Raw genomic sequence first — 23471 nt, 5'->3', positions numbered from 1 at the left:
TAAAACATGCTGCCTTTTTATTATTTATTTTTAAGTACCAAACTACCAATGGGGAAAATGCAACAAGTGACGCTTAGAGCAGTACGTGCTACAACAGCCACGTGTCACATTTTCTCTCTTTTATAACTAAAGGTCATAAGTAACACCAGACAAGTCAATCAGGCAATAAAGGCTGTAGTGAGCAAGCAAAGTTCTTTTTACAAAGCTAACAGAAATGCTCACCAGCACCTTGTTCAAACCAGGTCTAAGCGGTCAGATGCAAGAGAGGCCTTCACAGTGCAAGACATAAATGGCTCCCCTTCATCAGAAAGGCAGCAGAACCACTTCACTACAAATTAAACTGACTGCTTCCGAATTTTATGATCACATATTTAATGTATACGTGGAATAAAAGGGAAAAGGAAAACAACTAAAAAAACAAAGCTTTTCAAAGTTATTCTTCAACGCACACAAGAAACTACAGACTGATTGACATGGTGCTTCAGAATCATTTGAAAAAGCAGAAGGAATTCTGTGGAATATACCAAACACACCACTTTCTTTGACATCAGGATGCTCACCAAAATCTTCCAACTTTATTCACTACCTGTAATCAATCATCAGAACTTTGGCAATAAGAAACTAAACTTTGTGAAATTACTTTAAAACAACAAACAAAAATAAAATCTGATCTTACACAAATCTTTGGGGTAATATTTTGTCCACCTTCTCTGTAAGTTGGACTCATAGACTGCGATCTCATTTGAAGCCTTCCAGGGTATTGTTCCCTACTAACAAACCAAAATATTAACAATCAGAATTCAGGGGATTCAGAGGACACAAGGGTAGACAAATCTAGGATTACCAGTTTTTTCCTTTTGTAAATGAATTGACTGAATTATTTACATTAACAAGGTTGTATCAATAGCAAAGAAAAGAAACACAAATAATAGCCATTTATATTTCCCACATTTTATTTCATTTAAGATTTAACTATAAAAAATGATATTGAAATGCCACATACTTGTTCACAAATATATGATATTTTTAAGTGGAACAATGTATTTAAATCTTTCTCCTTCTTTCCCCGTTTCCTAAGTGTAGGGAGAGAGAAAATGAAGCATATACTCTCAGAGAAGATAACTGTTCCTAAAAAGTTAAGTTTTGTTGGACTCACATTCCACATCAAAATGAAGTCTTAAAATGTAAAAAAGAACAAAACTTGCATGTAGTTTAAAGTGTGAATTAATTAGAAACTATGTCAGAAACCACATATATTTTAAGTCTTCAATTAAAAAGTACACAATTGCTAATTTGGGTAAAACATGATAAATATAGCATAAGTATGAAACTAGTTTAAGTTTGAAAATGGATCTGAACAACGAAAAACCCCACTCTTCTCCAGTATAAATATAAAAATACCATTCTCCATTATTGCTTCATGGGTACAGAGTTGCTCTTTGGGGTGAGGAAAAGTCTGGTAACAGATGGAGTTAATGGTAGCACAACATTGTGAATGTAATTACTATTACTGAACAGTACACACAAAAGTGACGAAAATGGGACAATTGTTTTGTACGTACGGTATCACAAAAATTTTTTAATTTTTTTGAAAAACATAATTTTAACAGCTAATATCCCTCAGGGTATAGAGGCTTAGATACATACATCCAGCATCAATGCAAACTTTCGCGGACATCTCTTGTTTTATCTCAAAGTTCAGGCAAATTCTGTGCTCTTCTCCATAATATGTTTGTTTTAATATGAACACAATGTTTTAAAACAGTATTTAATATGAACATGATGGTTAAATGAATGACCTAGTTTTCCCATCACCACCAAGGTTGTTAGTAACAACCACCTTGGTGTAAAGTTGATACTCTAAGATTCATCAGGCACCTATGGAGTCAGGTCGATCATAGTCAGAGCATTGTGGACCCAGGAGATACGTCACCCCAAGGTAAGAGGCAACAGGGCCTGGTCAAGCCTGGCACTGAAGTCTCAAGTCAAGCTGTGTAACCTTGGACAAGATACTTCCGCCTCACAGCCTCATTTTCTTCATCTATAAAATGCAAACAATAACACTGACCTCCAAGGGCTATTGTGAGAATAAACAAGATATTGGCTATAAAGCTATTGACACATCACAAGCTCTCAATAAATGTTTTTGCTTGCAGTTTTTAAAAAAAATACCATCCTCAAACATCCTGCTTTAGCCTGGAGTCTTTGTATATATTTTTATTCAAGCTACTTCAACGAAAGTTCAATGACTATGAATACCTATTCTCTGAAAAGCTGCCACTCTGACTTCAAGATACATGAAATGAATTAAAGTCACCAATTTTCATCCACAAATCATATCAGGATTTCCTCCACAAGTTGTGGCCATACTAAGTATTTCCAAAAGATAGAACCCTACTTCAAAAAGTCAAGATTAAAACAAAAATGTTTTGGACCAGTAACTCTGATACTATTACATTCTTAGATTAGTTATTAAATAATTTAGAATGCATGAAAATGTGTATTTTAAATTTAAAAAGCTATTGATTTTTTATACTCCTACTCAGCATCCCAGAGGGCCACATAGTTAAAAGCAAATAAGAAAAATAGGCAAAGTAATATTTTGAGGATAATTTCATCAGCCAATATGCCTAAGCTGATAAAAGCATTTAAAGCTCAGTAATTAGGAGGAGGCAACCTGATATATGATACTAAGCAGTGGCCCCTTTCTTCTGTAAGAACAGATTAAATAATCATAAAAAGCACTATACTTAAAAATTGAAAAATCCTTACATATTAAAAGCAATTCTTCTCATAGAAAAGACTAACAAAAAAGAGGCCTGAAATATTTAATTATTTATTACACAAGATGCATATATAAAACAGCACACCCTTTTAATTTACTTGTAGCTGTCCTTCTGTTACCAATCAACTTCTTTCCCTTCACTATAAAGTTTCAAAAAAGTCATTGGGTTCACGTCCTAACCTGCCATATGTATTTCAGTCAACTACAAAGTCAGATTGTACTCATCCTGAAACCTCTATAAGTAAGGTCATCAATGATTTCCTAGTGCCAGAGCAAACTGAGCCATCATCTGTCCTTACCCTACTTGTTCTCCCTAAAATATCAGGCACAGTGTTTTAAACATGCCACTTTCATTGGCCCCACAGAACCACTCTTCACTAGTTCTCATCTTGTCCTTCAGAAATCTCCTTAACAATAACCTTCACTAGCTTTTCTTTCTCTGCCCACCGCATACACAGTGTAATCCAAGGGTTCTGCCTCTATCTTTTACTTTCATTTTACATGCTTTCCCGGGGTGATCCAATAAACCACTGGTTTTTCAAATAAGGAGAAGCTCTGATTGCCACATCTACATCTCCAGCCCAGATTGTTCTCTTGGCCACCAAATCCATTATGAATACAAATTGAATAACCCTACTTCCAATTCAACATGTCCAAAACTAAATTCATTATGTTGCCCCTAAACCATGTTCCATCCAATGCAGGCCAAGTAAAGCAGAAGCAATGCTGAAGCCAGCTCTTTGTGAAGGCAGCTGAGCCAACTAAAGAAGGAGGTCAGTATCCTTGCTAAAATCTGGATGGGCTAAGAAACATAGGTCATTTGGCACAGAAGTTTCATTTCTTGTCATGGAATCATCTCCAGCTGGAAACACAATTAACTGGAACTCTAAGCAGGTACAAACAGCCTCAAATTCTGGGTGAAGGGGCTACAAGTCAGGGTGAATAATGAGGCAGAGGACAGGACATAAAGCTCAATCCTATACACCTCTTTATGAAGGGTAGCATGTGTTTGCTGCCATACAGAATAGCAAGCTGTGGTGCTCATAAAGACAGCCTGCAATTGGTACAAGGAGGTACGACCACAGTGAACTCATGATTGTAGTACTTGTGCCAATTAGAAAAGGGGGACTGTGGCTCAAGTAACTTCAGGGATACAAAAATAACATATAAAACAAAAAACAGAAGGCCTCAATATATTAGTAAACTTCCCTGACATGACTCTTTACTCCTGTTAAGGAGTTTCACTTTTTCCTAATGCTAAAACATTTCAACAGGAAAGCAGAAACATTCTTGCAGCATCTACCTTGATTTCACATACTAGAGAATTTTAGACTTGCCCCTGTAAGATGAACAGAGATAAGACATGAGATATAAAACAAGATTTAAAAACCTGAAGGAAAACCAATCACATAACCTCTTACAAAAGAAACAAGGCAAAAAAAAAAGTGAGACTTCTAAAATATATATCTAATTTGTATTCTGAAAGTGGCTGAAATGCACATCTCAAACATAAAAAGAGAATGGCAATCTGCAATCACAAAAATCTGCATGCAAATGAAAAACATGATTGCCAAACTTTACGACCACAATGGAAGAAGACAATAGCAGATAAAATGTAACAGAAAACCACAACAGTGAATTAGAAAACCAGCTCAAGAAATTTTCCAAAAGCACAAAGGAAAAAAAAAAGGGATGAATATAATAAATAAAAATCCAGGAGATAAGGACAATACATTCAAATTCTCTAACAGAAATAATATGAATTCCAGAAGAAGGAAATAAACCAGAAACTGGGGAAATAACAAATAAAGAAATAGCAGTGACAATGCCAATAAAGATTGCATCAGATATTCTCACAAGTATTAGGGACTCCCAATTTAATAAGTCAAGCCCTCAATCTTGGGGTTTGCCCTTATGAAACTTATTCCAACAAAGAAGAAGCTGAGCCTACTTATAACTATGCCTAAGAGTCAACACCAGAGAACCCTTTTTGTGCTCAGATGTGGCCTCTCTCAGCAAACTCTGCAAATAAACTCACTTCCCTCCCCCTCTACATCGGACATGATTCCCAGGGATGAGCCTGGCCCTGATATCGTGGAACTGAGAATGCCTTCTTGACCAAAAGGGGGAAAAGAAATGAAACAAAATAAAGTTTCAGTGGCTAAGAAATTTCAAATAGATTTCAGAGTTCATTCTGGAGGTTATTCTTATGCATTCTTTAGATATTCCTTTTTAAATTCTAGTGTATTACAATAGCTAGAAGGAAATACCTGAATCTGTTGAACTGTAATCCAATAGACTTGATTCTTGATGGCAACTGTATAACTATATAGCTTTTATTATGAGACATGTAATGGTGAAAACCTTGTGACTGACACTCCCTTTACCCAGTGTATGGGCAGATGAGTAATAAAATAAAGACAAAAAGTATACAAATAATAGGGGGGGATAAGGGGTATGGTACATTTTCAGTGTTCTTTTTTATTTTTATTTTGCCTTTATTTTGGAGTAACAAAAATGTTCTAAAATTGATAGTGGCAATGAATGCACAACTATATGATGATAGTGTGAGCCACTGATTGCATACTTTGGATGGACTATACGGTGTGTGATTATATCTCAATAAAATTGCATTAAAAAAAGCTACATTAGAGAAAAGCCTCAAAGAATGAACTTACAACACCACTTTTGGCTAAGAAAAAAATGCAATGCAATGAAAAGGATGGAAACTGAAAATGAGCCAGGCTCTAATTCCAGAAACAACTAGAGAAAGCAGAGAGTATGACTCTTGAGAAGTAAGAAACAATAAAAGTTCCTGACCTAAAGATGGCGGATTATGAGAGACACAAAAATACGTCTCCATGAAAAACACTAGATAAAGGACAGAAAGTGTTCCACAACAGCATTTTCAGGGTTCCACCGCTGCACAGGGACTTCTACACCCATAGTGTGTGTGTGCTCGGAGAAGCCAAGACACTGCTTTTATGATCAGTGAGTGTTCAGCACAGAATGCTGCCGAGGAACCGGCGATTGGAGACAGCTGGCAAGAGTGGAGGGGAACAGCCTTCGATGCCCCAAGCACCCCCCTCAGCTCTTGGCCAAGAACTCCCGTGACAGGGACTGGCAGTTGGAACAGTCAGATGAGCACGGAAGGAGGCAGCTTTCCACGCCCCGTGCAGCCATTTTTGCAATTGGCTAGGAACATGACCCTTCTCAGCCCCGTGGCTGAGAGCTTCCTTGAAGGAATTCGGGATTCAGCAGGCTTGTGATGGTGTCCACTCTTCCTCCATGGAATCCCATGATGTGCACATCCTAGAGGCAAGGGAACCACAGGGAGCCCTCCCCCAAACCCAGGGACTCGCGGGCATACAGCAGAAAGGGACTGGCAGCATTTGAACTAGAAGGTGAGAAGCACAGCTCTGCAGCACCAGAGTACTCCACCCGCATTCCCAGGAACGGCCGGGACCACTGTGTCCTAGAGCAGACTCCCTGCCAAACTGCATAGGGCCCACCCCCCACCCACAGGGCTGGCCATCTCCAGGGCACACAGAAAATCAGTGCACTGATTAGACTTCCACATGGTTTGGACCCCCTGTCAGTGCATAGACTAAGTTGGAGGAGAACTGGCTTGAAGGTAAGAGGTGGCTCAAGAGCACCATATGCTGGTAGGTCAGGGAAAGCACATTCACCAAGCTCTAGATCTGCTAAAACAATAGATAAATGTTCACATAATCCTGCATTTCCTAAAGAACCCTATCAGGATAAGCAAATGCCAAGAGGCAAAAAACAACAGAAAATTATAAAACATTTGAAGAAACCAGAAGATATGGATAACCCAAACATCCAAATTAAAAAGCCAGAGGAGACATAGAACTTGGAATTAATCAAAGAAGTACAAACATCAAAGTCATGGATCAGGATATAAAGGATATGAAGAAGACCATAAAAGAGCATAAAGAAGAATCTGCAAGAGTAAATTAAAAAAATAGCAGATCTTATGGAAATAAAAGATACTGTTGATCAAAATAAAAATATTCTTGAGACACATAACAGCAGATTTGAAAAGGCAGAGGAACAAATTAGTGAACTCGAGGATAGGATGATGGATTGTGAAAGCACAAACAAATGAATGCTGAAAAAAACTGAAAAATTTGAAATGGATCTCAAGGAAATGACAGACAACATGAAGCACACAAATTAAGAAACACTGGTGTTCCAGAAGACGAAGACAAGAGTCAAGGGTTTGGAAGTATATTCGAAGACACTGTTGGGGAAAACTTCCCAACCCTTCTAAATGACAAAAATATGCAAATCAAAGATGCCCAATGAATTCCAAATAGAATAAATCCAAATAAATCCACTCCGAGATATATTCTGAGCAGAAAGTCAAATGCTGAAGAGAAGGAGAAAACTCTGAAAGCAGCAAGGGAGCAGTGATTCACAACATACAAGGGAAACAACATAAGACTACGTACTGACTACTCAACAGGCACCATAGAGGCAAGAAGGAAGTGAGACGAAAGAATTAAAATTCTGAAAGAGAAAAATTACCAGCCAAGAATTCTTTATCCAGCAAAGCTCTCCTTCAAAATTGAAGGAGAGTTTGAAATTTTCACAAACAAATGCTGAGAGAATTTGTTAACAAGAGACCTGCCCTACAAGATATACTAAAGGGGGCTCTACTGGCTGAGAAAAAGAAAGGCAAGAAAGGCCTGGAGAAGGACAGAGAACTGAAGAGTATTAGTAAGGGTAACTAAAAGGAAATAAACAGGTAGGGAAAAAATAGATCCAACAAATAAAAATCAAATAAGATGGCTGGCTCAAGAACTGCCCTCACAGTAATAATACTGAATGTGAATGGATTAAACTCCCCAATTAAAAGATATAGATTGGGTATGTTTTAGTTACTCCCCCAGGGAAGTAGGTAGAAAGCCAGGAACTGTGTGGACTGGACACCGCAGAACAATCTGACTTTGGGCATACTTCATATAACACTCATGAACACATTGAACTGTTGAGATCAGTGAAATCTGTAAGTTTTTGTGGCCAGGGGACCCGCGCCCTTCCCTGCCAGGCCCAGGCCCATGGGAGGAGGGGCCATCAGCGCTGGGAAGGAGAAGGGAGAACTGCAGTGGCAGCTCTTATCGGAAACTCATTCTACTGATCGAAACTCCAAACATAGATAGACTGAGACCAGACACCAGAGAATCTGAGAGCAGCCAGTTCAGCACAGAGGAGATAGGCATAGCAAAAAACAGCAAGAAAAACTCAAAAATAAAAGCAGAGGCTTTTTGGAGCTCTGGTGAACATAGAAAGGGGAAGGGCAGAGCTCAGGCCGAGGCTCATTTGCAAATCCTGAAGAAAAACTGATCTCTCTGCCCCCTGGATCTTTCCTTAATAGCCCTAATTGCTTTGCCTCTTAGCATTCCAATAACCCATTACATCTGCCAGGAGGGCTCTTTTTTTTTTTTTTTTTATCTTTTTTTCTTTTTCTAAAACAATTACTCTAAGAAGCCCAATACAGAAAGCCTCAAAGACTTGCAATTTGGGCAGGTCAAGACAAGAGCAGAACTAAGAGAGCTCTGAGACAAAAGGCAATCATCCAGTGGCTGAGAAAATTCACTAAACACCACAACTTTCCAAGGAAAGGGGAGCGTCCGCTCACAGCCATCATCCTGGTGCACAGGAAACACTCCTGCCCATCACCAGCCCCATAGCCCAGAGCTGCCCCAGACAACACAGTGTGACAGAAGTGCTTCAAATAACAAGCACACACCACAAACTTGGGTGCGGACATTAGCCTTCCCTGCACCCTCAGCTGGTTCTCCCAGAGTTGGGAAGGTGGAGCAGTGTGAATTAACAAAGCCCCATTCAGACATCATTTCAGCAGACTGGAAGCCTCCCTACACAGACCGGCAGCTAAGAACTGCCCTGGGGGGACGGCACTCACCTGTGACATAGCACAGTCATCCTTCAACAGAGGACCAGGGGGTGCAAGGCCTGGAAGAGGGACCAACTCGCAAGTCTCGGGCTACACACCAATACCAAGGACTTGTGGGTCAGTGGCAGAGACAAACTGTGGCAGGACTGAACTGAAGGATTAGACTATTGCAGCAGCTTTAAAACTCCAGGAACACCAGGGAGATTTGATAGTTAGAGCCGCCCCCACCCCTGACAGCCCAGACACATGCCCCTTATACAGGGCAGGCAACACCAACTATACACGCAAGCTTGGTACACCAAATGGACCCCACAAGACTTACTCCCCGACTCACCACAGAGGCAAAGCAGGGGAGAACTGCCTTGAGGGGAACAGGTGGCTCGTGGACACCACCTGCTGGTTAGTCAGAGAAAGTGTACTCCACGAAGCTGCAGATATGACAAATTAGAAGTAAGGATTTCAATTGGTCTACAAATCCTAAAAGAACCCTATCAAGTTCAGCAAATGCCAAGAGGCCAAAAACAACAGAAAATTTTAAAGCATATGAAAAAAAACAGACAATATGGATAACCCAAGCCCAAACACCCAAATCAAAAGAACAGAAGAGACACAGTACCTAGAGCAATTAACCAAAGAACTAAAGATGAACGACGAGACCATGGCACGGGATATAAAGGACATCAAGAAGAGCATGGAACAGGATATAAAGGACATCAAGAAGACCCTAGAAGAGCATAAAGAAGACATTGCAAGACTAAAGAAAAAAATAGATGATCTTATGGAAATTAAAGAAACTGCTGACCAAATTAAAAAGATTCTCGATACCCATAGTACAAGACTAGAGGAAGATGAACAATGAATCAAAGACCTGGAAGATGACAGAATGGAAAATGAAAGCACAGAAGAAAGAATGGGGAAAAAAATCAAAAAGATTGAAACGGACCTCAGGGATATGATAGATAATATAAAAAGTCCAAATATAAGACTCATTGGTATTCCAGAAGGAGAAGAAAAGGGTAAAGGTCTAGGAAGAGTATTCAAAGAAATTGTTGGGGAAAACTTCCCAAATCTTCTAACACCATAAATACACAAATCATAAATGCCCAGCGAACTCCAAATAGAATAAATCCAAATAAACCCACTCCGAGACATATTCTGATCACACTGTCAAATACGGAAGAGAAGGAGCAAGTTCTGAAAGCAGCAAGACAAAAGCAATTCACCACATACAAAGGAAACAGCATAAGACTAAGTAGTGACTACTCAGCAGCCACCATGGAGGCAAGAAGGCAGTGGCACGACATATTTAAAATTCTGAGTAAGAAAAATTTCCAACCAAGAATACTTTCTCCAGCAAAGCTCTCCTTCAAATTTGAGGGAGAGCTTAAATTTTTCACAGACAAACAAATGCTGAGAGAATTTGCTAACAAGAGATCTGCCCTACTGGAGATACTATAGGGAGCCCTACAGATAGAGAAACAAAGAAAGGAGAGAGAGACATGGAGAAAGGTTCAGTAGTAAAGAGATTCGGTATGGGTATGTTAAACGATATTAATAGAGAGAGGGAAAAATATATACGACAAACATAAACCAAAGGAACAGACAACTGATTCAACAAATGCCTTCACGGTTATAACGCTGAATGTAAACGGATTAAACTCACTAATTAAAAGATACAGATTCACAGAATGGATCAAAAAAAATGAACCATCAATATGCTGCATACAAGAGACTCATCTTAGACACAGGGACACAAAGAAATTGAAAGTGAAAGGATGGAAAAAAATATTTCATGCAAGCTACAGCCAAAAGAAAGCAGGTGTAGCAATACTAATCTCAGATAAAACAGACTTTAAATGCAGGGATGTTTTGAGAGGCAAAGGCGGCCACTACATACTAATAAAAGGGGCAATTCAACAAGAAGAAATAACAATCATAAATGTTTATGCACCCAATCAAGGTGCGACAAAATACATGAGAGAAACACTGGCAAAACTAAAGGAAGCAATTGATGCTTCCACAATAATTGTGCGAGACTTCAATACATCACTCTCTGCTATAGATAGATCAACCAGACAGAAGACCAACAAGGAAACTGAAAACCTAAACAATCTGATAAATGAATTAGATTTAACAGACATATATAGAGCATTACATCCCAAATCACCAGGATACACATACTTCTCTAGTGCTCACGGAACTTTCTCCAGAATAGATCATATGCTGGGACATAAAACAAGCCTCAATAAATTTAAAAAGATTGAAATTATTCAAAGCACATTCTCTGACCACAATGGAATACAATTAGAAGTCAATAACCATCAGAGACTTAGAAAATTCACAAATACCTGGAGGTTAAACAACACACTCCTAAACAATCAGTGGGTTAAAGAAGAAATAGCAAGAGAAATTGCTAAATATATAGAGACGAATGAAAAGGAGAACACAACATACCAAAACCTATGGGATGCAGCAAAAGCAGTACTGAGGGGGAAATTTATAGCACTAAACGCATATATTAAAAAGGAAGAAAGAGCCAAAATCAAAGAACTAGTGGATCAACTGAAGAAGCTAGAAAATGAACAGCAAACCAATCCTAAACCAAGTAGAAGAAAAGAAATAACAAGGATTAAAGCAGAAATAAATGACATAGAGAACAAAAAAACAATAGAGAGGATAAATATCACCAAAAGTTGGTTCTTTGAGAAGATCAACAAGATTGACAAGCCCTAGCTGGACTGACAAAATCAAAAAGAGAGAAGACCCATATAAACAAAATAATGAATGAAAAAGGTGACATAACTGCAGATCCGAAGAAATTAAAAAAATTACAAGAGGATACTATGAACAACTATATGGCAACAAACTGGATAATGTAGAGGAAATGGACAATTTCCTGGAAACATATGAACAACCTAGACTGACCAGAGAAGAAACAGAAGACCTCAACCAACCAATCACAAGCGAAGAGATCCAATCAGTCATCAAAAAGCTTCCCACAAATAAATGCCCAGGGCCAGATGGCTTCACAGGGGAATTCTACCAAACTTTCCAAAAAGAATTGACACCAATCTTACTTAAACTCTTTCAAAACTTTGAAGAAAATGGAACACTACCTAACTCATTTTATGAAGCTAACATCAATCTAATACCAAAACCAGGCAAAGATGCTACAAAAAAGGAAAACTACCAGCCAATCTCCCTAATGAATACAGATGCAAAAATCCTCAACAAAATACTTGCAAATCGAATCCAAAGATACATTAAAAAAATCATACACCATGACCAAGTGGGGTTCATTCCAGGCATGCAAGGATGGTTCAACATAAGAAAATCAATCAATGTATTACAACACATTAACAAATCAAAAGGGAAAAATCAAATGATCATCTCAATAAATGCCGAAAAATCATTCGACAAAATCCAACATCCCTTTTTGATAAAAACACTTCAAAAGGTAGGAATTGAAGGAAACTTCCTCAGTATGATAAAGAGCATATATGAAAAACCCACAGCCAGCATAGTACTCAATGGTGAGAGACTGAAAGCCTTCCCGCTAAGATCAGGAACAAGACAAGGATGCCCACTATCACCACTGTTATTCAACATTGTGCTGGAAGTGCTAGCCAGGGCAATCCGGCAAGACAAACAAATAAAAGGCATCCAAATTGGAAAGGAAGAAGTAAAACTGTCATTGTTTGCAGATGATATGATCTTATATCTGGAAAACCCTGAGAAATCGACGATACAGCTACTAGAGCTAATAAACAAATTTAGCAAAGTAGCAGGATACAAGATTAATGCACATAAGTCAGTAATGTTTCTATATGCCAGAAATGAACAAACTGAAGAGACACTCAAGAAAAAGATACCGTTTTCAATAGCAACTAAAAAAATCAAGTACCTAGGAATAAACTTAACCAAAGATGTAAAAGACCTATACAAAGAAAACTACGTAACTCTACTAAAAGAAATAGAAGGGGACCTTAAAAGATGGAAAAATACTCCATGTTCGTGGATAGGAAGACTAAATGTCATTAAGATGTCAATTCTACCCAAACTCATCTACAGATTCAATGCAATCCCAATCAAAATTCCAACAACCTACTTTGCAGACTTGGAAAAGCTAGTTATCAAATTTATTTGGAAAGGGAAGATGCCTCAAATTGCTAAAGACACTCTAAAAAAGAAAAACGAAGTGGGAGGACTTACACTCCCTGACTTTGAAGCTTATTATAAAGCCACAGTTGTCAAAACAGCATGGTACTGGCACAAAGACAGACATATAGATCAATGGAATTGAATTGAGAATTCAGAGATAGACCCCCAGATCTATGGCCGACTGATCTTTGATAAGGCCCCCAAAGTCACTGAACTGGGTCATAATGGTCTTTTCAACAAATGAGGCTGGGAGAGTTGGATATCCATATCCAAAAGAATAAACGAGGACCCCTACCTCAGACCCTACACAAAAATTAACTCAAAATGAACGAAAGATCTCAATATAAAAGAAAGTACCATAAAACTCCTAGAAGATAATGTAGGAAAACATCTTCAAGACCTTGTATTAGGCGGCCACTTCCTAGACTTTACACCCAAAGCACAAGCAACAAAAGAAAAAATAGATAGATGGGAACTCCTCAAGCTTAGAAGTTTCTGTACCTCAAAGGAATTTGTCAAAAAGGTAAAGAGGCAGCCAACTCAATGGGAAAATTTTTTGGAAGCCATGTATCTGACAAAAGACTGATATCTTGCATATATAAAGAAATCCTACAACTCAATGACAATAGTACAGACAGCCCAATTATAAAATGGGCAAAAGATATGAAAAGACAGTCCTCTGAAGAGGAAATACAAATGGCCAAGAAACATATTAAAAAATGTTCAGCTTCACTAGCTATTAGAGAGATGCAAATTAAGACCACAATGAGATACCATCTCATACCGATTAGAATGGCTGCCATTAAACAAACAGGAAACTACAAATGCTGGAGGAGATGTGGAGAAATTGGAACTCTTACTCATTGTTGGTGGGACTGTATAATGGTTCAGCCACTCTGGAAGTCAGTCTGGCAGTTCCTTAGAAAACTAGATATAGAGATACCATTCGACCCAGCGATTGCACTTCTCAGTATATACCCAGAAGATCGGAAAGCAGTGACAAGAACAGATATCTGCACGCCAATGTTCATAGCAACATTATTCACAATTGCTAAGAGATGGAAACAACCCAAATGTCCTTCAACAGATGAGTGGATAAATAAAATGTGGTATATACACACAATGGAATACTATGCGGCAGTAAGAAGGAGCGATGTCGTGAAACATATGACAACATGGATGAACCTTGAAGACATAATGCTGAGTGAAATAAGCCAGGCACAAAAGGAGAAATATTATATGCTACCACTAATGTGAACTTTGAAAAATGTAAAACAAATGGTTTATAATGTAGAATGTAGGGGAACTAGCAATAGAGAGCAATTAAGGAAGGGGAAACAATAATCCAAGAAGAACAGATAAGTGATCATGGGTAAATGTACCATTCTGGGAATGCCCAGGAATGACTATGGTCTGTTAATTTCTGATGGATATAGTAGGAACAAGTTCACAGAAATGTTGCTATATTAGGTTACTTTCTTGGGGTAGAGTAGGAACATGTTGGAAGTAAAGTAGTTATCTTAGGTTAGTTGCCTTTTTCTTACTCCCTTGTTATGGTCTCTTTGAAATGTTCTTTTATTTTATGTGTTTTTTTTTTTTAATTTTTTTTTTATTTTTTTATTTTTCAGTTGATTTAGATAAAAAAAAAAAAGTTTAAAAAAAAACAAGGAAAAACATATGCAGAGCCCCCTTGAGGAGCTGGTGGAAAATGCAGGGGTATGGGCCTGCCCTACCTAGATGGTTGCTAACATGCCCACAGACATAGGGGACTGGTGGTTTGATGGATTGAGCCCTCTACCACGGGATTTCCCCTTGGGAAGACTGTTGCTGCAAAGGAGAGGCTAGGCCTCCCTATAATTGTGCCTAAGAGCCTCCTCCCAAGTGCCTCTTTGTTGCTCAGATGTGGCCCTCTCTCTCTAGCTAAGCCAACTTGAAAGGTGAAATCACTGCCCTCCCCGCTACGTGGGATCAGACACCCAGGGGAGTGAATCTCCCTGGCAACGTGGAATATGACTCCCGGGGAGGAATGTAGACCCGGCATCGTGGGATGGAGAACATCTTCTTGACCAAAAGGGGGATGTGAAAGGAAATGAAATAAGCTTCAGTGGCAGAGAGATTCCAAAAGGAGCCGAGAGGTCACTCGGGTGGGCACTCTTATGCACAATATGGACAACCCTTTTTAGGTTCTAATGAATTGGGGTAGCTGGTGGTGTGTACCTGAAACTATCAAACTACAACCCAGAACCCATGAATCTTGAAGACAATTGTATAAAAATGTGGCTTATGAGGGGGGACAGTGGGATTGGGGGAGCCATGGGGATCACACTCCCCTTTGTCTAGTTTGTGGATGGATGAGTGGAAAGGTGGGGGAAGGAAACAAACAAACAAACAGACAAGGGCGCCCAGTGTTCTTTTTTACTTTAGTTGCTCTTTTTCACTTTAATTATTATTCTGGTTATTTTTGTGTGTGTGGTAATGAGGGTGTCGGGGATTGATTGCGGTGATGAATGTACAACTATGTAATGGTACTGTGAACAATCGAATGGACAATTTGTTTTGTATCACTGAGTGGTATGTGACTATATCTCAATAAAATGAATATTTAAAAAAAAGATATAGATTGGCAGAATGGATTTAAAAATATGAACCATCAATATGCTGTTTACAAGAGACTCACCTTAGACCCAGCAACACAAAGAGAATGAAAGTGAAAGGATGGAAAAAATATTCCATACAAGCTATGGTCAAAAGAAATCAGGGGTAGCAATACTAATTTCAGATAAAATAAACTTTAAATGCAAGGATGTCATAAGAGACAAAGAAGGACACTATATACTAATAAAAAAGACATTCACCAAGAAGAAATAACAATCATAAATGTCTATGCACCCAATCAAGGTGCCCCAATGTACTGACACAAACATTGGCAAAACTGAGGGAAGCAATAGATGTTTCCACAATAATTGTGGGAGACTTCAATACACCACCCTCTCCTATAGATAGATCACCCAGAGGACCAATAAGGAAATTGTGAACCTAAACAATGTGATAAATGACTGACTTAACAGACATACATAGAGCACGACATCCCAAAATACCAGGACATACATTCTTCTCCAGTACTCAAGGAACTTTCTCCAAGATAGATCATATTCTGCGGCATAAAACAAGCCTCAATAAATTTTAAAAGATTGAAATTATTCAAAGCACATCCTCTGACCACAATGGAATGCAAATAGAAGTCAATAACCATCAAAGATCTATATATCTGTCCTTTCACCAACACTGTTATCTTCACAATTGCAACTCTCTATTAAGTCTAAAAATCAGGGAAGGTGAATTCCCTAACTTTCTTTTCTTATTTATAATTGCTTTGGTTTTTCATATATAATTTTTATCAGTCTGAGGAAGTTCCCTTCTATTTCTAATTTGAGAGTTTTCAACACATGGTTGTTTCATTTTGTCCAACACTTTTTCTACATCTATTGAGATGATCACACTTCTTTCTTAAACTTATATGATGAAATACATTGATTTTCAAATGTTAAACAACCTCATATCCCACACTAAACAACCCACTTATTCATAATATACTATATTTTTGCTGGATACAAACTGCTAATTAAATTTTTGAATCTGTGTTCGTGAGGGATTATTGGTTTGTAGTTTCCTGTTCTTATAATGTCTTTGTCTGCTTTTGTAAAGAGAGTAATACTGACTTAACAAAATGAGTTGGGAAATATTCCCTCCTCTTCTATTTCAGAAAAAAAAAAAATCTGGTAGGATTGATATAATTTCTTCCACAAAAGCCTGACAGAATTCACCAGAAAGCCATCTAGGCTTCAAGATTTCTTTATGGGAATTATACATTGAATTTCTTCAGTGGATATAGGGCTACAAAGATTCCAGTTTTTCCTTGGGTCAGTATTGGTATTTTGTGTCTTTCAAAGAATTTGTCCCTTTCATCAATGTAGTCACTGGTATGAGGTAGTTTATAATACTCTTTTTTCTTAATTAATGTAGGATCTGTAGTGAAGTCTCCTCTTTCATTCCTGAGAGTGCTAATTTGAGACTTCTTTCTTCTTTACTTTATCAGTCTAACCAGAATTTATCCATTTTATTTATCTTCTAAAAAAATCAGTGTTAGGGTCCATTAATTTTTCTCTAGTGATATTTCTGATTTCTATTTCATTAGTTTCCACTCTATTTTATTTCCTTCATTCTACTTACACTGGGTACACATGGCTCTTACTTTTCCAGCTTCTGAAAGTAGAGGCTTTGATTGCTGATTTTAGATCTTTCTTCTTTTCTGATATTAGCATAGAAATTCTAAATTTCCCTGTAAGCTCTGATTTAGCTGCATTCCACAAATTTTAATATATTGTATTTTCTTTATCATTTGGTTCAAAATATCTTCTAAATTCCTTTGTGGTTTCTTCTTTGACCAAAGTGTTACCTGAAAGTAAAGTTTTAAATTTATAACATTTGAGGGATTTTCTGATTGTACTATTACTGCTGATTTATTCAATTCTATTGCGGTCAGAAAACATACTCTGTGTGATTTCAATTGTTTGAAACTGATTGAGACTTCTTTTATGGCCTAGTTATGACTATAAGGGCAAACATTCCATGTTGTTTTGGTTTGCGAAAGCAGTCGGAACGCAATATACCAGAAATGAGTTGACTTCTACAAAGGGAATTTGTTAGCTTAAAAATTTACAGTTCTAAGGCTGTGACAATGTCCCAGTTAAGGAATCAACAGAACTTTCTTCTCTGAAGAAAGACTTTGGCATCCAGGGTTCCTCTATCATATGTCACATGGCCAGCATCTACTGGTCCTTCTTTCTGGGTTCCACTGCTTTCAGCTTCTGGTTTCAGTGGCTCTCTCAGCAACCCCTGGGGCTTTTCTCTGTAAATTCTCTAAATCTGTTTCAGTTTGTCAAAGCTTCTCTGAAAAAAGGTCAATAGCATCTGGGGTTCCTCTGTCACATGGAAAGGTACATGGCCAGCATCTGCTGATCTTTCTCTCCCAGCTTTCATTGCTTTCAGGCTCTGGTTCTTTCCATTTCTGTCTTTTATCCTCATAAAGGACTTCAGTAAAGAATTACGACCCACCTTGAATTGGGTGGGTCACATCTCAGTTGAAACAAACCTAATCAAAAAGTCCCACCCACAATAGGTCTGCCCCCACAGGAATGGATTAAAAGAACATGGCCTTTTCTGGGATACATAACAAGCTTCAAACCAGCAAACACGTACACTTGAAAACAATATGTATTCTGCAGTTATTAGATAGGTGCTTTATAAATGTCAATTAGGTTGAAATAGTTCATAATATTGTTCAAATATTCTATATCTCTACTGACTTTTTTGTTCAAGGTGTTTTATCAATTCCTAAGAAAGGAGTATTAAAATCTGCAACAATGATTGTGGATTTGTCTGTTTCTCACTTTAGTTCTGTTAGTTTTTGCTTCTATATTTTGCAACTCTATTATGTTATATACAAATTAATAATTGTTACATCATCCTTAAGAAATGATCCTTTTATCACTGCAAAATAACTCTGTTTGATAGTTCTCCTATCTTGAAGCCTATTTTATCTGATATTTAATATAGCCATTCCACCTCTCTCATGCTTAATGTCTGCACAGTATATCTCTTTTTACACTTTTACTTTCAACTTATTTTTGTCTTTGTATTTAAAGGATATCTCTTATATGTTTATATGCTTATGTACTTTTTTAATCCAATCTAGCAATCACTGCCTTTTGGAGTGTTGAGTCCATTTATGTCTAATGTAATAATTGATATGGTTCTATTTAGTCTGCTGTTTTACTATTGGTTTTGTATTTGTCCCATTTACTCTTTGTTCCTCTCCTCCTCCTTTCTTGCCTTCTTTAGTGTTCCCTTAATATTTCACAGTATTCCATTTCAATTCCTATAACTATATGTCTTTTTAGCTATATGTCTTTATATTGTATTTTTAGTACTTGCCCTAGGTATGAGCTAAACAACATCTAAAATGGATCCCAATGATCTCCATCTCCTGTTATTCATATCCTCACATAATCCCACCCCCCTGAAAAGTAGGCTTGAACAAGTGACTTGTTTCTAATAGATAGAATCTGGCAAAAAGGGATGGGATATCACTTCCAAGGTAAGCTTACAGAGAGATCTGACTTCCATCTTGCTTGCTTTCCCTTGCTCTTCTTCTTGCTAACTCTGATAGAAACCAACTACCAGGTTTTAAGCTGCTGTATGGAGATGCCCGAGTAGCAAGAAACCAAGGGCATTCCTGGATGACAACCCACAAAGACTAAGGACCTAGACCAACAGCCCACAAATAAGTGAATCCTATTAACCAAATGAGTGAGAATAAATATGATTCTCCAGGCAACCCAAATACCCAGCCAATACTTTGACTGTAGGTGTACAACTGTGAGATAATAAATATTTGTTTTTGTAAGCTGCTAAAATTTGGAGTGATCTGTAAATAACAAATACAGATTTTGGTACATGGAAGTGGGTGCTACCTAAAAATGTGGCATTCTATGGAAACAGACAATGGGCAGAGGCTAGAAAGATCGTGAGCAGTATAGTAGAGAGGAACAAAACTGGCTTGAACAGACTGTTGGTAGAAATCAAAAATTGGATGATATTTCCATTAAGGGCTCCAGGCAAAATGAGAAACATTAGTGAAAACTGGAGAATGTGGGATCCTTTCTATATAGTTGCAGAAAGCCACAATATGACCTTCAGTGACATGGAAAATAGGAAATGTACCTCATGAATCGGGCGATACAGCTAGGAGATTTCCAAGCAAAGTATTTCTTGCTTCTTACAATAAAATGTGAAAGCAGAATTAAAAATTGAACAAAGGACAATTCAAGAAAAAGGAACCAGGACTTCATGGTTTTACAATTTTTCAGCCTCTCCAAATAGTAAAAGATGCTAAAATTAATTAACGGCACCCTAGAAAAGTTTAAATACAGGACACTACGTAAAGATAAAGCCAAGGGTATAAATGTAAAACTTTCTGTTAAGACCTCAGTAAGATCAAAGATGGTATATTAGAAGACTGGTTAATTCACACAAAGAGCTCTTTAAAAAGATTATGGGAGTGTCTCATAGATGCTCTCAAACAACAGGGCCTCTAGGAAGAGGCCCTCAATCTTTTCAGAAGCAGCTCAAGGTAGAGAAAGACTTAGCTCAAAAAGATAAGTGGATATGGTTTTGAATCCAAATGAGATTCACAGGAAGGTCACAAGTTTTTGATAAAATTGTATCAGCAAAATCACTGCCATCTTGGACTTAAAGAAACAGAGCGTACAAAATGAAAAGGGTTTTGTACCCCCAATATGCTACAGGCAGGAAGCAGGCTGAGAAAAATACTCACTACAAACACATGATATCTTTCATGAAAAAAAGGATAACTTAGAAGGTAGAATCAAGAGGCCAGGGGAGAAATTCTCATTGCTTCAAAAAAAAAAGAGCCCAGTGGGAGGAAATGAGAGCCATGGAGAATTATTCCCAGGATTCCCAGGTTACGAGAAGACCTAATTAAGGAACTTCCAACATTTGCCCAACTTGATTTCAGAATTGCCATGGACCGCTTTGTGCCTTCCATTATCCTTCTTTTTAGAAATGTCTATAGCAGTTATCCACTCACTAGGTATGTGGAAAGCAGATAACTATTTGAACAGACCTTTCTCCAAATATATACAAATGGCCAAAATCACATAAAAGGATGCTCAGCATCATTAGCCATTAGGGAAATGCAGATTAAAACTGAAAGATACCACTACATACCCATTAAAATGGCCAAAATCAAAAACATTTACAATACCAAGAACTGACAAAAATATGAAGAAAATGAACACTGATATATTGCTAATGGGAATGTAAAAAGATATACCCACTTTGGAAAACAGCTTGATAATTTCTTAAAATATACATTTGCCACATAACCCATTCCTAAATATTTACACAAGAGATATAAAAACATATGCCCAAACAAAAACTTACAAATGAATGTCTGTAGCAGCATTATTTCTAATAACCAAAACATGAAAATAATACAAAAGTCCAGTATCTGATGAATGGATAAACAAAATGCAACTGTTTTGTTTATCCACTGATAGATAATGGAATGCCATTATGGAATGCCATTCAGAAATAAAAAGGAACAAACTACTGAGACATGCAACAACATAGATGAACATCACAAACAATACACTAAGTGAAAGAAGCAGACACTTAAGAATACACGTTTTATGATTCCAATCATATGATATTTCTAGAAAATACAGAGAGCAGATATGTGGTTGCCTGGGGTTCACGGTGGTATTCCATATTCTAAAGATATCAACTCTTCCCAAATGGATCTACAGATTCAATGCTTTCTCAATCAAAATCTCAAGAGAGGTGTGTGTGTGTGTGTGTGTGTGTGTGTGTGTGTGTGTGTACAAATAGGCAAACTAATTCAAAAATTTATATGGAAATGCAAAGGACCAAAAATAGCCAAAGTAATCTTGATAAACAAATCTGGAGGACCCACACTACACTACTGAAAATCAAGATTTATTTTGAAGCTACAGGAATTACGACAATGTGGTATTAGCACACAGATACACAGACCAGTGGAGGAGACTGGAGTCCAGACACAAATCCACCCAAATTAGATTGCCTGGTTTAGGATAAAGGTGCCACTGCAGCAGTAGAAAAAGGATGGCTTTTAAATAAATGATATTAGATCAAACGGATATACATGAGAAAAAAAAGTGAATCATGACCCCTACCTTATTTTATATATAAAAATCAATTCCAGGGAAGACTGTTGCTGCAAAGGAGAGGCTAGGCCTCCCTATAATTGTGCCTAAGAGCCTCCTCCCAAATGCCTCTTTGTTGCTCAGATGTGGCCCCCTCTCTCTAGCTCAGCCAACTTGAAAGGTGAAATCACTGCCCTCCCCACTACGTGGGATCAGACACCCAGGGGAGTGAATCTCCCTAGCAACGTGGAATATGACTCCCGGGGAGGAACGTAGACCTGGCATCGTGGGATGGAGAACATCTCCTTGACCAAAAGGGGGATGTGAAAGGAAATGAAATAAGCTTCAGTGGCAGAGAGATTCCAAAAGGAGCCAAGAGGTCACTCTGGTGGGCACTCTTACGCACAATATAGACAACCCTTTTTAGGTTCTAATGAATTGGGGTAGCTGGTGGTGTGTACCTGAAACTATCAAACTACAACCCAGAACCCATGAATCTTGAAGACAATTGTATAAAAATGTGGCTTATGAGGGGGGACAGTGGGATTGGGGGGGCCATGGGGATCACACTCCCCTTTGTCTAGTTTGTGGATGGATGAGTGGAAAGGTGGGGGAAGGAAACAAACAAACAGACAGACAAGGGCACCCAGTGTTCTTTTTCACTTTAGTTGCTCCTTTTCACTTTAATTATTATTCTGGTTATTTTTGTGTGTGTGGTAATGAGGGTGTCAGGGATTGATTTTGGTAATGAATGTACAACTACGTAATGGTACTGTGAACAATCAAATGTATAATTTGTTTTGTATGACTGCGTGGTATGTGAATATATCTCAATAAAATGAATAATAAAAAAAAAATCAATTCCAGATGTACCAAATACATAAATGAAAAAAGTAAAATAATAAAACTGCAAGAAGGTAACACAAGAGACTATCTCTATGTTCTTGGATTAGGCAAGATAAGACATAAAAAGGCACAAACAACAAAGGAGAAGACTGACAAAACTACAATATAATTAGGAATGTTCAATAGAAAACACCAATGAAAGTGAAAATACAAACCACAGAACAGGAGAAGATATATACAATACATATTTCCAACAAAGAACTTGTATCAGGTATGTACGAAGAATTATAATGAATCAATAGAGAAAACACAGTTTTTTTTTCAGTGGGCAAAGAATTAAACAGGAACTTCATGAAAGAGAATATCCAAATGGCCAAACAAGTATAGAAAAAGGTGCTCAATATAATTAGCGATGAGGGAAAATGCAAATTAAAACTACAAACCCACTATACTAGAATTGCTAAAATTACAAGAAGCTGACAAATCAAGTATTACTAAGGATGGGAAGCCACAGGAACTTTCATATCCTATTACTGGAAATGTATACTGGTACATCCACTTTAAAAACTCCATAGCAGTATATACTGCAATTACACTTCTAATTTAACACCCAACAGAATGTGTACTTATGCACTAAACGACATATAAAACAATGTTCACAGACTTATTTGCAATATCCAAAAACATGGAAACAACCCAACTGTCAAACAATATTAGAATGAATATGTAAATTGTGATATATTCACAGAGTAATAAAAAAAAGAATAACTCACTGCTAAATGCAACAACATGTTATTTCACAGACGTAAGGTTGAGCAGAGAAGCCAGAAACAAAAGTAAACATTACAATTTAAAAACAATGAAAACTAATACAGAATAGGGGTTACCTTTTGAGGGTAAGGACAAATGACTAGGAGGGAGCAAGTGAGATGTTTCTGGAGAGCTGGTGATGTTCTCTATCATGATCTGG

General features: G+C 37.7%; 1 protein-coding gene across 2 annotated transcripts in view; it reads right to left on the bottom strand.

Moving 5' to 3' along the window:
• CEP112 (centrosomal protein 112) overlaps positions 1–23471 on the bottom strand; it is a 560812-nt gene that overhangs the window by 511154 nt on the left and 26187 nt on the right. Inside the window, exon 5 of one of the 2 annotated variants that reach the window (XM_037809125.1) lies at positions 677–770. The exons of the other annotated variant lie outside the window; for it this stretch is intronic. Coding sequence (XP_037665053.1) covers positions 677–770 — 94 coding nt within the window. The remainder of the gene's footprint in view (positions 1–676; positions 771–23471) is intronic. 2 annotated transcript variants of the gene reach the window in all.

Source organism: Choloepus didactylus, chromosome 18 (assembly GCF_015220235.1).
Source record: "Choloepus didactylus isolate mChoDid1 chromosome 18, mChoDid1.pri, whole genome shotgun sequence".
NCBI lineage: Eukaryota > Metazoa > Chordata > Mammalia > Pilosa > Megalonychidae > Choloepus > Choloepus didactylus.
Note: the sequence above shows the minus strand (reverse complement) of the source record. Positions and strands in the feature narration are given on the sequence as shown.